Source organism: Mobula hypostoma, chromosome 3 (genome assembly GCF_963921235.1).
Source record: "Mobula hypostoma chromosome 3, sMobHyp1.1, whole genome shotgun sequence".
In the NCBI taxonomy this organism is placed as follows: Eukaryota; Metazoa; Chordata; class Chondrichthyes; order Myliobatiformes; family Myliobatidae; genus Mobula; species Mobula hypostoma.
Window position 1 is genome coordinate 34,829,443 of NC_086099.1, and position 17,642 is coordinate 34,847,084.

Here is a 17,642-nt window from a genome sequence, read left to right on the forward strand (position 1 = left end):
TGGGCTCTCTTCCAGCGAAGGTGGGACCTGTACAGAAGAGTTGTTTTGCAGCTAAACTAGAGGGAAGGTTTGCTAGTACTGCACAGGGTTGAGGGAGTGTTAAACTAGAGATGCAAGGGGAGTGGGAACTAGAGTGCCAGAACAGATTGTGGAGACAGGTTGTTAAGACCTCAGACAAAGTCAGGAATCAAAACGTGGAGCATGGTGGGGTTTGTTCTGAGTTGTGTATATTTCAATGCAAGAAGTATTGTAGGAATGACACATAAGCTCAGGACATGGATCAACATATGGAAATATAGTATTATAGCCATTAGTGAGACTTGGTTGCGGGAGAGGCAGGCCTGGCAGCTTTGTGTTCTGGATGTGATTGAGTAGGAGGGATTAAAGGGGGATGGGTGGCTTTACTCATCAGGGGAAATGTCACAGCATGCTCAGTCAGGACAGACAGGAACATTTGTCTCGTGAGGCTTTATGGGTGCAACTAAAGAATAAGGAGGGTGCATATTGACTGGGACTCCCATACTGTAAAAGGGCTGAATGGGATAGAGTTTGTCGAATGTATTCAGGAAAGTTTCCTTAATCAATACATAGAAGTCCAAACAAGAGTGTGTGTAGTACTTGATCTCTTATTAAGGAATGAGACAGGGCAGGTGACAGAAGTTTATTTAGGGGAACACTTTGCATCTAGTGATCATAATGTCATTAGTTTCAATGTAATTATGGAAAAGGATAGGTCTGGTCCTCAGGTCGAGATTCTGCATTGGATAAAGGTAAATTTGATAGTATTAGAAAGAATCTGGCAAGTGTAGGTTGGGACAGGCTGTTTTCTGGCAAAAGTGTACTTGGTAAGTGGGAAACCTTCAAAAGTGAAATTTTGAGAGTATAATGCTTGTATGTGCCTGTCAGAATAAAAGGCAAGGAGAACAGGTTTGGGGAATCTTGGTATTCAGGAGCTATTGAGGCCCTGGTTAAGAAAAAGAAAGAGGTGCATAGCATCTGTAGGCAGATGGGAACAAATGAGGTACTTGAGGAGTACAAGAAATGCAAGAGAACACTTAAGAAGGGAATCAGGAGAGCTGAAAGAAGGCATGAGGTTGCTTTAGTAGACAAGGTGAAAGAGAGTCTTGAGGACTTCTTAAATGGATTTTTTTTTTTTGCTTGGGAGATGGACACAGAGTCTATAGAAGTGAGGCAAAGCCGCAGTGAGATCATGGACCCTATACAGATTACAGAGGAGGAGGTGATTGCTGCCTTGAGGCAAATTAGGGTAGCAAATCTCCAGGGCCTGACAAGATGTCCCCTCAGACCCTGGGGGAGGCAAGTGCAGAAATTGCAGGACCCTACAGAGATATTTAAATCATCCTTGGCAGCAAATCAAATCAAATCAAGTTGAATTATCATTCAAGCCATACACAGGTACAGCTGGATGAGACTGCATTTCCCTGGGGCCAAAGTGCAAAGTATTCAAACTTAGCAAGGTGAGGTGCCAGAGGATTGAAGGATAACTAATGCTGTTCTGCTGTTTACGAAAGGCTCTAAGAATAAACCAGTAAATTATAGGCTGGTGAGCTGACATCAGTAGTGAGAAAGTTATTGGAAAGTATTCCAAGGGACCATATATATGAGTATTTGGATAGACAGGGACTAATTAGAGATAGTCAGCATAGCTTTGTGCATGGTACATCATGTCTAACCAATCTTATAGAGATTTTCAAGGAAGTTACCAGGAAAGTTAAAGAAGACATGGCAGTGGATGTTGTCTACATGGACTTTAGCAAAGTCCTTTGGAGGTTGGTCAAGAAGGTTCAGACGCTTGGCATTCAAAATGAATTAGTAAATTGGATTAGACATTGGCTTTGTGGAAGAAGCTAGAGAGTGGTAGTAGATGGTTGCCACTTTGACTGTAAGCCTGGGATTAGTGGTGCACCACGGGGATTGGTGCTGGGTCCATTGGTGCTTGTCATCTATATCATCAATCTGGATGATAATGTGCTTAACTGGATCAGCAAATTTACGGATGACACCAAGATTGGGGGTGTAGTGGACAGTGGGGAAGACTATCAGAGCTTGCAGCAGAATCTGGACCTGCTGGGAAAATGGGCTGAAAAAATGGCAGAAGGAATTTAAAACAGGCAAGTCTGAGATGTTGAACTTTGGGTGGACCAGCCAGGGTAGGTCTCACACAGTGAGCAGTAGAGTACTGAGGAGTGTGGTCGAACAAAAGGATCTGTGAATAAACCATTGAAAGTGGTGTCATAGGCAGATAGGCTCATAAAGTCATTGAAAGTGGGCATGCAGGTACAGCAGGCGGTGAAAAAGGCGAATGGTATGCTGGCATTTATAGCGAGAGGATTCGAGTACAGGAGTAGGGAGGTACTACTGCAGTTGTACAAGGCCTTGGTGAGACCACACCTGGAGTATTGTGTGCAGTTTTGGTCCCCTAATCTGAGGAAAGACATCTTTGCCATAGAGGGAGTACAAAGAAGGTTCACCAGATTGACTCCTGGGATGGCAGGACTTTCATATGAAGGAAGACTGGATGAACTGGGCTTGTACTCGTTGGAATTTAGAAGATTGAGGGGGGATCTGATTGAAACGTATAAGATCCTAAAGGGATTGGACAGCCTGGATGCAGGAAGATTGTTCCCGATGTTGGGGAAGTCCAGAACGAGGGGCCACAGTTTGAGGATAGAGGGGAAGCCTTTTAGGACCGAGATTAGGAAAAACTTCTTCACACAGGGAGTGGTGAATCTGTGGAATTCTCTGCCACAGGAAACTGTTGAGGCCAGTTCATTGGCTATGTTTAAGAGGGAGTTAGATATGGCCCTTGTGGCTACAGGGGTCAGGGGGTATGGAGGGAAGGCTGGGGCAGGGTTCTGAGTTGGATGATCAGCCATGATCATAATAAATGGCGGTGCAGGCTCGAAGGGCCGAATGGCCTACTCCTGCACCTATTTTCTATGTTTCTATGTTTCTAAAGAAAGCTTTTGGCACCTTGGCCTTCATAGATCAAAGTATTGTGGACAGGAGATCGGATGTTATGTTGAAGTTGTATAAGACATTGATGAGGCCTAATTTGGAGTACTGTGTGCAGTGTTGGTCACCTACATACAGGAAAGATGTAAATAAAATTTAGGGAGTACAGAGAAAATTTATAAGGATGTTGGCAGGACAAGTGGACCTGAGTTATAAGGAAAGATTGAATAGGTTAGAATGTAGAAGATTGATGGGAGATTTGATAGAGGTATACCTGTGTTAAGGGTGAAAGGTGAAATGTTTAAGTGGAAACTTATCGCTCAGAGGGTGATGAGAGTGCAGAATGAGCTGCCCGTACAAGTGGTGGATACAATTTCAATTTCAACATTTAAGAGAAGTTTGGATAGATACAGTGATGGGAGGGGTATGGAGGGCTATGGTCTGGGTGCAGGTCAATAGAGCTACGCAGTTTAAATACTTCAGCACAGACCAGATGTATTGCACCTGTGCTATAGTTTACTATGACTCTGTGAATCTAAGAGGTTCAGTTGTTGTTCTGACCAGACGTAAGAATGGGGAAGAAATGTGATCCAAGTGACTTTGATTGTAGGTGCCAGACAGTGTGGTTTGAGTATCTCAGATACTGCTGGTCTTCTGGGATTTTCATGCACAACAGTCTCTAGAGTTTACAGAGAATGGGGAGGAAAAACAAAAAGCGTATATTGAGCAGTAGTTCTGTGGCCAAGAATGCCTTGTTAATGCAAGCAGTCAGAGGAGAATGGCCTGACTGATTCAAGCTGACAGAAATGTGCCAGCAACTCAAATAACCACATGTTACAACAGTGATGTGCAGAAGAGCATTTCTGAAGGCACAACACATTGAACATTGAAGTGGATGGGTTACAGCAGCAGAAAGCCATGAACATACACTCAGTGGCCACTTTATTAGGTACAGGAGGGACCCAATAAATGGCCACTGAGTGCTGAATTATAAAATGTTGGGGGAGACCTTATGATCTATTGAGTGCACCCAGCTCCCAGCAGAGGTACCATTCCCATTCCCCCGCTCTTTCGACCCAGCCTACAAATTATTTTCTATCAAGTGCCTACCCATATTTTTTTTGTTGGGGCGCAATTCTTTTTACATGATTCTTTAAGGTTATGAATTCCAGATCTCAATTGTTGTGTAAGAAAGTTTCCTCACATTCTCTTAGTATCTTTTGCAAAAGCATTAAAACTTGTTTCCTTGAAATTTATATAATCCACTAACTTTATTATTTCTCCTATCTAAGTCAGTCAGTATTTTGTACATTTCTATAAGATCTCCTTAATAAGGTTAATTTGCAGGTTGACTCTGTGGTAAAGAAGGCAAATGCAATGTTGGCATTTATTTCAAGGGAAATAGAATATAAAATCAAGGAGATAATGCTGAGCCTTTCTAAGACACTAGTCAGGCTGCACTTGGAGTATTTTTAACAGTTTTGGGCCCCATATCTCAGAAGGGATGTGCTATCATTGGAGAGCATCCGGAGGAGGTTCACAAGGATAATTCTGGGAATGAAGGGGTTAACATATGAGGAGTGTTTGGCAGCTTTAGGCCTTTACTCACTGGAATTTAGAAGAATGTGGATGGATCTCATTGAAACCTACCAAATGTTGAAAGGACTAGATAGGGTGGATGTGGAGAGGATGTTTACTATGGTGGGCGTATCCAGATCTAGAGGGCACAGCCTCAAAATTGAGGGGTGACCTTTTAGAACAGGGGTAAGGAGGAATATTTTTTAGCCAGAGTAGTGAATCTGTGGAATGCCACAGACTACGGTGGAGGCCAGGTCCATACGTATATTCAAGGCAAAAGTTAATCGTTTCCTGATCGATCACAACATCAAAGGTTATGGCGAGAAGGCAGGTGTATGGAGTTGAGTGGAATCTGGGGTCAGCCATGATGGAATGGTGCAAACTCAATGGGCTGAATGGCCTAATTCTGCTCCTATGTCTTATGGTCTAATGAAAAGCTGTTATCAGTGGCAATAGCCTTGAAACCACCAGATTGCTATAAAACACTCATCTGATTCAAAATTATAGACAGAGTAAATGCGAGTAGGCTCTTTCCACTTAGATTAGGAGAGATAAACACGAGAGGACATGGCTTTAGGGTGAAAGGGGAAAGGTTTGGGGGAACATTAGGGGAACTTCTTCACTCAGGGAGTGGTGGGAGTGTGGAACAAGCTGCCATCTGACATGGTAAATGCGGGCTCACTCTTAAGTTTTAAGAATAAATTGGATAGGTACGTGGATGGGAGAGGTCTGGAGGGTTATGGACTGGGTGCAGGTCAATGGGACTAGCGGAATAAAGTTTCAGCACAGACTAGAAGGGTCAAATGGCCTGTTTTCTGTGCTGTAGTGTTCTATGGTATGATTCACTAATGCTGCTCAGGTTAAGAAATCTCCCATCTTTGTCCAGGCTGTTCTCTATGATTTCAGGTCTGCCAGTATCAGAAATAGATTCAGGTTTATTATCACTGAAAGACAGTATATTGTTAAATTTGTTAATTTGTGGCAACAGTACAGTGCAAGATTTAAAACAATTATTATATGTTACAATAAAAATAAAATGAATTGTTCAAAGGAGGAATAGTGAGGTTGTATTCATGGACCCTTCATAAATCTGATGGCAGAGAAAAAGAGGCAGCTTCTAAAATGTTGAGTGTGCACCTTCAGGCTCCTGTCCCTCCTCCCTGAAGGTAGGGATGAGAAGAGGGTATGTCCCAGATGGTGAGGGTCCTTAATGATGAGCTGCCACTTTCTCAAAGCACCGCATTTTGAAGGTGTCCTTGATGGTGGTGGGGGATGGACAATAAAATCCTGGTAAAGAAAACAATGGCCACATTCCAAGAATGAATAAAATTATTTTAAAAAATTAAGCCCAAGCAAATAAGTGTAACCTTCTCCCCCACCCCAAACCCAACCCAACCCCACCCCAACCATCTAACCAAAGTTAAACTGACCAGCAAAGTGTGCCTGGATGTTAAAATGTAGGATTCCTTGAAATAAGGAGAACTTATTACCAAACATTAGCTTGTGCCTCAACCACAGGAGCTCTCTGCCTTGAGCTACCTGGTAGGCTTATACAACTATGGACTAGGATGTTTGGGTTTAAACTTTAAACCTTTTGCTAATGTTGTTACAACCAACACACATCAAAGTTGCTGGTGAACGCAGCAGGCCAGGCAGCATCTCTAGGAAGAGATACAGTCGACGTTTCAGGCCGAGACCCTTCGACAGGACGAGCTGAAGGAAGAGTGAGTAAGAGATTTGAAAGTGGGAGGGGGAAGGGGAGATCCAAAATGATAGGAGAAGACAGGAGGAGGGGGAGGGATGGAGCCAAGAGCTGGACAGGTGATTGGCAAAGGGGATATGAGAGGATCATGGGACAGGAGGTCCGGGGAGAAAGACAAGGGGGAGGGGGGGAAAAAACCCAGAGGATGGGCAAGGGGTATAGTCAGAGGGGCAGAGGGAGAAAAAGCAGAGAGAGAGAAAGAATGTGTGTATATAAATAATTAACGGATGGGGTACGAGGGAGAGGTGGGGCATTAGCGGAAGTTAGAGAAGTCAATGTTCATGCCATCAGGTTGGAGGCTACCCAGACGGAATATAAGGTGTTGTTCCTCCAACCTGAGTGTGGCTTCATCTTTACAGTAGAGGAGGCTGTGAATAGACATATCATAATGGGAATGGGATGTGGAATTAAAATGTGTGGCCACTGGGAGATCCTGCTTTCTCTGGCGGACAGAGCATAGTTGTTCAGCAAAACGATCTCCCAGTCTGCATCGGGTCTCGCCAATATATAGAAGGCCCCATCGGGAGCACCGGACGCAGTATATCACCCCAGCCGACTCACAGGTGAAGTGTCGCCTGTCTGGGGCCCTGAATGGTGGTAAGGGAGGAAGTGTAAGGGCATGTGTAGCACTTGTTCTGCTTACAAGGATAAGTGCCAGGAGGGAGATCAGTGGGAAGGGATTGGGGGGACGAATGGACAGGGGAGTCGTGTAGGGAGCAATCCCTGTAGAAAGCGGGGGGGGGAGGGAAAGATGTGCTTAGTGGTGGGATCCCATTGGAGGTGGCGGAATTTACAGAGAATAATATGTTGAACCCGGAGGCTGGTGGGGTGGTAGGAGAGGACCAGGGGAACCCTATTCCTAGTGGGGTGGCGGGAGGATGGAGTGAGAGCAGATGTGCGTGAAATGGGGGAGATGCGTTTGAGAGCAGAGTTGATGGTGGAGGAAGGGAAGCCCCTTTCTTTAAAAAAGGAGGACATCTCCCTCGTCCTGGAATGAAAAGCCTCATCCTGAGAGCAGATGCAGCGGAGACGGAGGAATTGCGAGAAGGGGATGGCATTTTTACAAAAGACAGGGTGAGAAGAGGAATAGTCCAGATAGCTGTGAGAGTCAGTAGGCTTATAGTAAACATCAGTAGAAAAGCTGTCTCCAGAGACAGAGACAGAAAGATCTAGAAAGGCTAATGTTGTTACTTTCCAAATTAACAGGTTTCATTAATGGTTAACAATTATTTACCAAAGAATAGAACCTTTGAGCAGAGGCAGATAATCAGCCAGGATAGTAGACAATTGCGAATACCAGAAACGCCAAGCAATAGATGCCTTCAACATTTTCTCAACAATAAGTAAGTACTTATTAGGAAAATGCATACAGCAGGTTACTTATAAAAAAATTACTAGTAGTGTAATTTGTTAGAAATGCATTATTTATTGTGCCAGGTTGTTTGAAAAAGGTGCTTTCCAACTATAACGTTATTAAGCTGATTTGTTGGGAATCATTTAAGCAAACTCAAAGTTTGAAACATTAAATCCATATTCAGCTTCCTTTTGGTAGATTTTTGAGGCTTCTTGAGAAGATCATGTTTTGATTTGCTCACTGTATTGTTATAATCTTGCCTGTTAAGGGCCTTGTTAAGATTGTTGATGTGAAGGGCACCATTTGTATTATTTTAATAGATCAAGGGTTCTTTCTGTGATACTGAAGTGGCAATTGTTGGCCTGTTTTTATCATACACTGGTTAAGGAGCAGTATTTTTCATCCTGTAGTCTTTAAGTTATCCAAAATAAGCTTTATAGTCAATCACAGTTGCTCAATTTAAAATAGAAAAACATAGCTAAGAATGAATATCTCCATGTACCTTGCAATACTTAAGAACCTTTATTTTTATTTCCAATCATCTGAAATGATCATTTGAATACTTCATTCCAAAGATATGTGTGTTGCACAGTGTAGGACATTGATAACTCTTAGGTCATAGCGGTAACCTATTTCTGACAGCCCATCTGATTAGCTACTGCTTGGGCAAAATGCTTTGGGTTATTTTCTGCATTCAACAGCACTAAAAATCAATGTCTCTGGACAGATGAATAAAACTTAGCTTCTTGTTTCAAACCCACAGTGATCAGAGATAAAAGCATAACAGTAACAATTATTATCATTATAGTTACTGGAGAGATTGCGAAATCAACGGTAACTGAAAATCCAAGAAAAAAAGCTATAGGTACTGGAAATCCGAGGCAAACGGAAAATGCTGGAAAAACTCAACAGGTCTGGCTGAATAGTGGAAAGAGGAATAGCCAATGTTTGCATCTGCAAATTCTGGATGAGTTCTGACTAAGTGTTGTAGCCCGACTATTTCTCTTTCCACAGATGCTGGCTGACTGGCCTAGTTTTTCCAGCATTTTTTTGCTTTTGTTCCAAAGTTAGGAATCAGCATTTCACTGTTCTCAGTGTGCATTTATAATGGAAACTTCAAACTTCTATGGTGCCATCTTTGCTATGGAACTGTGGCCATGTGCATATTATCTCTGGGGTCATGTTGTAATCTGAATCTTTGATCCTATACTTATCTATTTTTGTCCTTGCATGAACAACAGAATAACAATAGCTTCAAAAGATTACACAAGGTATGGTTCAGTGATTTGAGCAAGGTTTCATGAATGCTTTGTCCTGTGAGCAACAGCTTGCGTCAGATGGTGTGTATGCCAGACTTGTGAGGAAACTAATCTACACTTCTGTAATTAGGTCCATGCACCAGCTTAAGATCATAACTGGTGTATGGCCAACCGCATCATAGGAACATTTCCAGCAGCTGAAACATATATAGGAAACTTTAAACCTTGGAGACTTTTCAGCAGTGAACAGCTGTTTCATTACATATGCCATTACATTTTCCAAGTACCTTTACATCATCAGAAACATTTCCAACAATAGAATCGCTCTCTTTCCAATGTCCTTACCCAAAGTATGTGACCGTCACTAAAAAAAGATTGAAAATATAATTAAGGAAGCCAAATGACGTATCAAAGGGGAAAAACTGTAAATATCAACCTTTGGTTGATAAGTTTAATTTTCTTATTCCCTCCCTATTACTTTGGCCAATATCAATATTCCCCTGTTGTCTCCACCATCTCACTTCCCAATCAGCCCTGTCTCCTGGCATTAGGAAATGAGTTTTTCAGGCTAAAATAACGTACCCTCGGTAATCCATCTGAAAAACAATCAAAACTGGTACCAAAGTTAATCAAGCTATCCAGAGATTTCCAGCGGTTGTTTTATGAGGTTCTAACCCAGCTGATAAATGTTTTTTCTCAGAGCCATTTTTAATGCAAGTATGACAAATGACAGAACAAAACCATCTTTAAGTCTTCTATCAGCTAATTCCTGTGAAAGGCAAGAATCCGGATCTATTTAGGAGCATTTCCATCTCTAGGACTTACCACATAAAGACCAACACTTGAATGCAAATTACGTAGTTAAAGGTACGTTCTTTAGGGTGTCATTGTTAAGCCAAAGACTGTCACATCCATCCAGTAACATAAGTGGATATGAAAGCAGTTGTGGCATTATTTGAAGAAGAGCAGAATGTCCTGGGCGTTCGCCAACTTTCATTACCCAGCCATCACTAGCAAAATTACTTGAACTGATCAGTCATCTCCTTGCTTTTTATGGAATCATGTTTTGTGGATAATGACTCAGTTTAGCCTACTTAATATTCTCCAGCATGTTTTCATATCTGTGCAATGCCTTGTCCCTCGCCATCTCTATAGCAACTCTAAGAGTTGTCTGCACCATTCCATTTCTGGTCTTTTGTGCCATTCTGATTACCATGCCTTCAGCTGCATAGACACTAAACTCCGCGATTCCCTCCCGAAACTTTCCCACTTCCCTGTCCTCAAACACTTCATATAAGCTTCCTTTTAGTCATGTTTTTTGTGATTTGCTAGAGAATCACTGTGCGATTCGTTGTTAAATTAAGTTTGCCAATTGCTCCTGTGAAATATCTTGAGACATGCCTTGGGATTTACTGGAATGATTCCAGGGACAAGCGATTTTAGCCTAATGGGCACTGGAGAATTTGGGGTTGTTTTTCTTGGAACATAGAAGGTTAAACAGAGGTTTGGTAGAGATGGACATAACTGGTTTAGTTAAAATGAACAGCAAAATCTGTTCACATTTGCAAATGGTTCATGGCCAGAGAATATAGATTTAAAATTTTAAGCAATTTAGGGGGAATCAGAGGAAGGAAAAATATTTTTTACACAGCAGTTATTAATACATGATATTAGAAACAGAATTGATTTATGCCTTTCAAAGAGAGAATAAATTTCAGAGATGTGAGGGAAAAGCAAAAGAGTAGAACTGACAGGAAAGCTTTACTATGAAAGCAGGACAGATCTGATGGGCCAAATGGCTGTCTTGTGTACCATAACAATTTTATGATTCCATGTGAATGCATTTTGTTGTTGCTAAAAATTACCTCATCTCAAAGCGTTTTTTTCTTTACAAAGTGCTTTGAGGAATTTATGTGTGTATGATAACCTTCGATAAAATTAAAAATCCATTTAATTATTTAAAAAGTCTATGACCTAAAAATTCTTGCACACAGCACAGTATTTTTATGCAAAATGTACGTAAGTTTTATCAAAAACACAGTTACAGAGATAACTGGGTATGTGCAATGGTGTTAGTCCTCAAAGCAGAATTCTGAGTGCATAGGCAGTTTGCTAAAGGCAAGGAAAGGCCTTGAATCCTGGGGGACCTGAACAGCGGAATGATTGAAATTTGTTCTGATGTTAATAAATGATTGTTTACCCTGGAACACAGAAGATAAAGCAGAGATTTTTTTGGAACTATGTAAGATGATAGTGGTTTAACCAGGGTAAATAGAAGAAAGCTACATTTCTTCAGCACTAAAAATGCATGAAAAAATAAAATATTATACTTTCTTTGTCAATTTATGATTTTTGAGCCATCATTTTAACCATGAACAAACAAATCTTATAGGTGAAAAGAAATTAATGTTCATCAAGCATGTAAATTTTTCACGAGTTCCAAAGTACAGTTGGCTAATATGTTAAAAGATGACCATGGAAAATGGTTCTTTTCTTAATAAATGGAATTCAGCATTACATAATGAGCTTCAACCAGCTCAGTGGGCACATATTTGTGACAGTAAGTGAGAACTGTTTGCTCTCTGCCCGCTGGTTTTAGTCTACTGGCCAACCATAACAGCTAATGTCATGCTACATTGGAACTTTGGGAGAAGGAAGCCTGCTATCTTCTTTTCTTGTTTTACCTCCATAACAAACAATTGAATTTGTTGAAGAATGGCTGAAACATAGCCATCCCCTTATGCATTTTATTTCATTCCACCCTTTCTTTCTGTGTTTTTTTAATTTTTCATTGTTCCCACCACAGCCCCATCCAGGCTTATCAAGAATTGATACTTAACTTGAAAGTCAAATAGATGATTATCTTTAAGTATCTTTATGAATTGTATTGTATTCATAGAGCAGTACAGCACAGTACAGGCCCTTTGGCCCATGATGTTGTGCTGACCCTTTAACCTACCGAAAGATCAATCTAACCCTTCCCTCCCACATAGCTCCCAATTTTTCAATCATCCATGTGCCTATCTATGAGTCACTTAAATGTTCTTAATACATCTGCCTCTACTACCACCCCTGGCAGTGCATTCCATGCATCTAACACTCTGTGTGTTTAAAAAAAATCTACCTCTGATGTTCCCCTTATTCTTTCCTCCAAACACCTGAAGATTATACGCTGTCATATTAGCCATTTCCGCTCTGGGAAACAGCCTCTGGTTGTCCATTCTGTCAATGCCCTAGCTCGCTCAGCCTTTCCTCATCAGATATACTCTCTAATCTCGACAGCATTTTGATAGATCTCCTCTCCACCTTCTCTGAAGCTTCCGTTCTGTAATGAGTTATAGACCACCACAGCATCATAAGACATAGAGCAGAATTAAGCCATTCTGCCCATCAAATCTTTTCTGCCATGGCTGATTTGTTATCCCTTTCAACTGCATTCCCCTGCCTTCTCCCCATAACCTTTGTCACCCTTATTAATCAAGTTCAAGTTTAATTGTCATTCAACCATATATGAGTTCCCAAGAATACAACCAAATGAAACAGTGTTCCTCTGGGGTCAAGGTACAAAACACAGTATCAAAAGTCATACACAGCACAAGGCACACATAGCACACAACATACAGTCACATAAAAAATATATAATATAGTCGGAGTCCCTGAGTCCATGGATGGGTCAGCATGAACCAGCCCATAGACAAACACAATTCAGCTTGTCTTCCACCAAGTAAACAGTGAAGGGACAACACTGATGGGCAGGGCCAGCCCCTAATCCAGTATGGACGCCACGCCACACTGCCTCCAGCATCACCTCTCCTGGGTGGCTGCAACAGATGACACTATGGCAGGAAGCCTTGTCCGAGCTTCAACCGAAGCCACACAACTACCCCGCTGTCAGTTTCACCAATAAGCCCGTGAACTGGGCTTGCAGTATTCTACATTACTAATGTCCAACGGGGTCTTGTGATCCCCAAAAAAAAGTCCAGGAGAAGAATTCACTGTTAAATCGAGCATCGCTTTTTTGCACCAACTCCAACGCCTTTCTGTAGCAAACAGCAACATAATCCACACTGTCCAGCTCCTCTGCTAACAACCAACTCACTGATGGGGAAGACCTGCAACATTTGAAGTTATTAATGACCTGCAGTGTCTTGTGATCATAAAAAAGACTAAAGTACCTTTGGTTGGTTGCTTCTGAGTGCACCACTATCTTACAAATCTCCACTTTAAATACTGTATACGCAACGACATGGGTTCCACAGCCATCTGTGGCAACGAATTCCACAGATTCACTACTGTCTTGCTAAATAAATTTCTCCTTGTCTCTATTGTAAAGGGATGTCCTTGTGTTCTGAGGCTGTGTCCCCTGGTCCTAGACACTCCCACAATTGGAAACTTCCCATCCTTGTCCACTTTATCTAGGTCTTTCAATATTCAATAGGTTTCAATGAGATCCCCCTCCCTCATTCTTCTAAACTTCAGCAAGTGCAAGCCCAGAGCCATCCAACACTCCTCATACGATTAAGACAGAAGTCCTCACACCCATGGATAACTGTATTCACTGGCTGACTGGAAACAAACAGTAGACAGGAATAGGCTTTCTTCTGGTTGGCAAGATGTAGCAAGTGGTGTGTCACATGACACACATAACATAACATAATTTGTATAAATTTCCTTGCAATGAAAGCACTGAATATATGATTACCAAATTTGCAGATTTTACTAAGAGGCTGCAAGAGGGCAAAGACCTTGCACAGTGGAATACAATGTGGAATTGTTAATTTTTTGGCAGAAAAATAATAAGTATATTGTCTATATGTTGAAAGGTTGAAAACTATGGGTTGCAGACGGATCTCATGATTCTCAAGAAGTTAGTGGAAGTCCTTAGTAGATAATGAATGCCTACATATGGATGGCCTCTGCATGCAGATGAGCATGTGGGGTACTGGCAGATTGGATTTTCCAGCAGCTGCCAAGCTTTAGGCACCTTCTTCCGGATGGGAACAGAGGATTTCCACATGCCTTCTCTCTCCCCTGAGCTGTAACACTTGGGGGCTGAACTGACAGCACTGAGTAGCATCACTCACTCACTGAATCAGGGAGGCTGATCGGCAGATGCTCTTCCCGTGCCCACTCACTCTCTATCAGAGTCATTCCTGCAATTCTCTCCCACTTACTATTTTTGTTCATTTCCGACTTAGGAACAGTTCAGTTTACAGGCAGTTCTCAAGAATGGAACCCTGTATAACCTGGGGAGCACCTGTGTACAGCAACAGCAAGTAGTTAGGAAAGCTAACAGAAGTCAGAAGATTCTGCAGATGCTGGAAGTCTTGAGCAGCGCACATGAAATGCTGGAGAAACTCAGCAGATCAGGCAGCATCTATGGAGGGTGATGGTGGAGGGGCACCGGTTAGGCTGAACCTTCATTTTCCTCTATTGGTACTGCTTGACCTGCTGAGTTCCTCCAGCATTGTGTGTGCTGTTGTTAAGTTATACTTCAGTTACATGATTTGCTTAGACACATTAGTTCGGGCGTCTGGTGTCTGGCACGCATATCCGATGGCCTGCCCAAACAAACGTACTGAGTTTAGTTAGCACCGAAATGCTGGGATGCTTGAGAATATATCGCCAATATAATCACTTACACTCTAAAGTCAAAAAGCAAACTGCAGGCTTTTGTCAATCTCCAGCCAACACAGGTTCTTTGCTGAGAGTGTAATGCACTGAATTTACCTTCATCATCAAGAACATCTGGAAAAAAGTGAGTTTAATTTGGAACCCTAATGTGTATACTAAAGGGAAGAACTAGATACTAAAATCTGAAGTAAAACAGAACATGCTGGAAATACTCAGCAAATCAGATTTAATGTTGCAAATCGGCAGGATTGCAATGTTCCCCAATGTTAACAAAAAGATAAATTTTGATATCATTGTCATTTGAAACAATGGATCAAAGATCAAATACTCCTCCTTGGTCTAAGAATGGGGATTGTTGTTGATTAAAAAATACATTTAGATTCCACTTTCAGGCTATTAGAAATGATAGCTTATCAGTAATTTCTAATCATTTAGTATTTACAGGTGTGCATTTTGTTGTGTTTTTATGACTCTACACAGGCTGTATTTCTGTGATAGCTCACTATTCAACAAGCTGATTTAAACATGAGTCTCAACTATGTGACACTTGCAACAGGCCAGAAAATGCCATTAGTTGGATTGGGAACATGGAAGAGTTCACCTGGCCAGGTAAGTGTCTTAATTTGTACTATTCTTAATGGTCAATTCTTTGTTCTTTTAATCCTTTGAACTATTATGTTTCACTAATCATTATTTATTAAGTTGAAAGATACTAAAGTGGCAGTTTAAGACTGGCATGTCATTGAACTTCCCAAAATCACTTAGAGTCTGAATTAAGTTCCTAGTACTCTGAATCAATCCTGGTCCAACTTTAAACTTCATATTAGGCTTTCCCACATTTTACAAAAGTTCTTCTAAAAAAAAATGGATTTTTTTTTTTTGCATTTTGAAGACTGTTGGCCTGATTGCCCCAGTAAAGTAACTAGAAAGATCTAAGATCCTACCCACCACAGACATCCTCTGATCTCTCTCCCTCCCATCAGGGAGAAGATATAAAAGACTGGAAGGACAGATTCTATCCCGTTCTTGTAAGACTATTGAATGCTTTCTAGGTGAGATGGGATGGACTCTTAACCTCACCAACTACCTCATCATGACCACCTTACTATCTATCTGCAGTGCACGTTTACTGTACCGTAACACTTCATTTTGCACTCCGTTGTTGTCTAAACTTGCGCTGCCGCAATGCACCACTGTAATAAAGTGATCGTTATCGACAGTATTCAAGACAAGTTTTTCACTGTACCTTGGTATGTGAGAGTAATAAACCAATTTACCAATTTAATACAGATAAGGATCAAAATCAGAATCAGGATAATTATCGCTGACATATGTTTTGAAATTGGTTGCTTTGTGGCAGCAGAGCAGTGCAATGCCTAAAATATACTATAAGCTACAATAAGAAATAGGTATAAAATATTAAATGAGTAGTGAAAAAAGGAAGCAAAAATAATGTGGTGTTTTTGGATTCATTGTGCATTCAGAAATACAGTGGCGGAGGGGAAGCAGCTGTTCCTAAACTGTTGAGTGCATATCTTCCGGCTCCTGTACCTCCTGTGTGGTGGTAATAATGAGAAGAGGGCATGTTCTGAGTGGTGAGTGTCCTTAATGGCAGATGCCACTGCCTTGAGGTCGATGCCGGGGAGGCTAGGGCCCATAATGGAGCTGGCTGGGTTTACAGCCCTCTGCTGCTTTTTCTGATACTATACAGTGGTCCAAACTGATTCGATTTGGTCAACAGAGAAAAAGTTCTTCCCATTAATCTTAATTGGATCAAGATTCTTCTGCAGAGACTTCCTAATGCTTTGTATTTTGATTGTTTTACTGCTTTCAGATCAGTCTTTTAAAACTCTACACATTGGCTGATTCTTTCACATGTAATGAGGTCAATGTAAAATTCTGTTTGAATGCCATCTAGACAGACCACTCCATAAGTAAGTACGTGGAGATGGAAAGTGAAAAGAAGATGTGCAACGTGGTGTTACAGTTACAGAGAAAGTGCTGTGCAAGGACATAAGTAACATGCATGGGCCATGATGGCGTAGACTGGGAGGTGAAAAGTTCATCTTTATAAAGGAAGTTGTTCATTCTAGAGTCTTTCAATAGTTTGATAAAAAAATGTCTTTGATCCTAGTGGTCATTGTAGTGGAATGATCCCTTGGTCATTTTCTCTTCTGTCCCCTCCATTGGACAGTAGCTTTATATCTTCTGTCCAGTGGGAGGGTGGAGAAGAGAGACTGACCAGGAGAGGAGTCCTTGATTATCTTAGTTGCTTTCCCAAGTCAGATGGAGTCAATAGAGGGGAAGTTGGTTGTCATGATGGACTAATAACTCTCTGCAGTTTTTGTGGTCTTGGACACACCAGTTGTCATGCCAAACTGTGATGCAAGCAGATAGGATGTTTTCTATAAAAATTGATGAGGGCCATGCCAAATTTCCTTTTAGCCTTCTGAGGAAGGAGAGGCTTGGTATGCTTTCATGACTGTCACATCCACATGACTGAATCAGGGTAAATTGTTGGTGATGCTTACACCTAGGAATTTGAAGCAATGACAGAATAAGTAATGCTGCTAACTCATATCTCCAGCAACCTGGCTTCAATCCTGACCTCTGGTGTTGTAGTGTGCAGCTTGGACACAATAAAGTGGGGGAGTGAGAATGTAGGGATTGTTCTGAGAGCCAGCAGACTCAATGGGCTGAATGGCCTATTTCTATGACATCGGAAAATACCAGAGTATGAGCAAAACTCTGTCAATGGACTCTGAAACTTACTGACATTTTTAAGTCTTGCTTTGCCTTGTACAGGTGAAAACTGCGGTGAATTATGCCCTTGAAATAGGATACCATCACATTGACTGTGCTGCTGCTTATGGCAATGAGCATGAAATTGGAGAAGCGCTCTTTGAGAAAATTCAAAACAGTAAGGTAAGGATGTTGCAGTACTTATGCTCACATAGGAACTGAAGAAATGAGAGCAGGAGATGGCCATCTGGCCCATCGAGCCTGCTACACCATTCAGTAAGATCATGGCTAATCTGGCCATGGGCTCATCTCCACCTACCTGCCTTTTCCTCATAAC

The 17,642-nt window shown here is 41.5% G+C and overlaps 1 protein-coding gene across 3 annotated transcripts in view; it reads left to right on the plus strand.

Annotated features, from left to right (window-relative positions):
* The first annotated feature begins 7,555 nt into the window (after positions 1 to 7,555).
* The window catches only part of akr1a1a (aldo-keto reductase family 1, member A1a (aldehyde reductase)), a 49,406-nt gene continuing 39,319 nt past the window's right edge, over positions 7,556 to 17,642 (plus strand). For 2 of the 3 annotated variants that reach the window (XM_063042879.1, XM_063042876.1), the window contains exons 1-3: positions 7,556 to 7,659; positions 15,044 to 15,172; positions 17,369 to 17,488. In XM_063042879.1, coding sequence (XP_062898949.1) covers positions 15,089 to 15,172; positions 17,369 to 17,488 — 204 coding nt within the window. In that variant the 5' untranslated portion in view covers positions 7,556 to 7,659; positions 15,044 to 15,088. Of the gene's footprint in view, positions 7,660 to 9,629; positions 9,797 to 15,043; positions 15,173 to 17,368; positions 17,489 to 17,642 lie in introns of all 3 variants that reach the window. The other variant, XM_063042878.1, reaches the window with a different exon arrangement.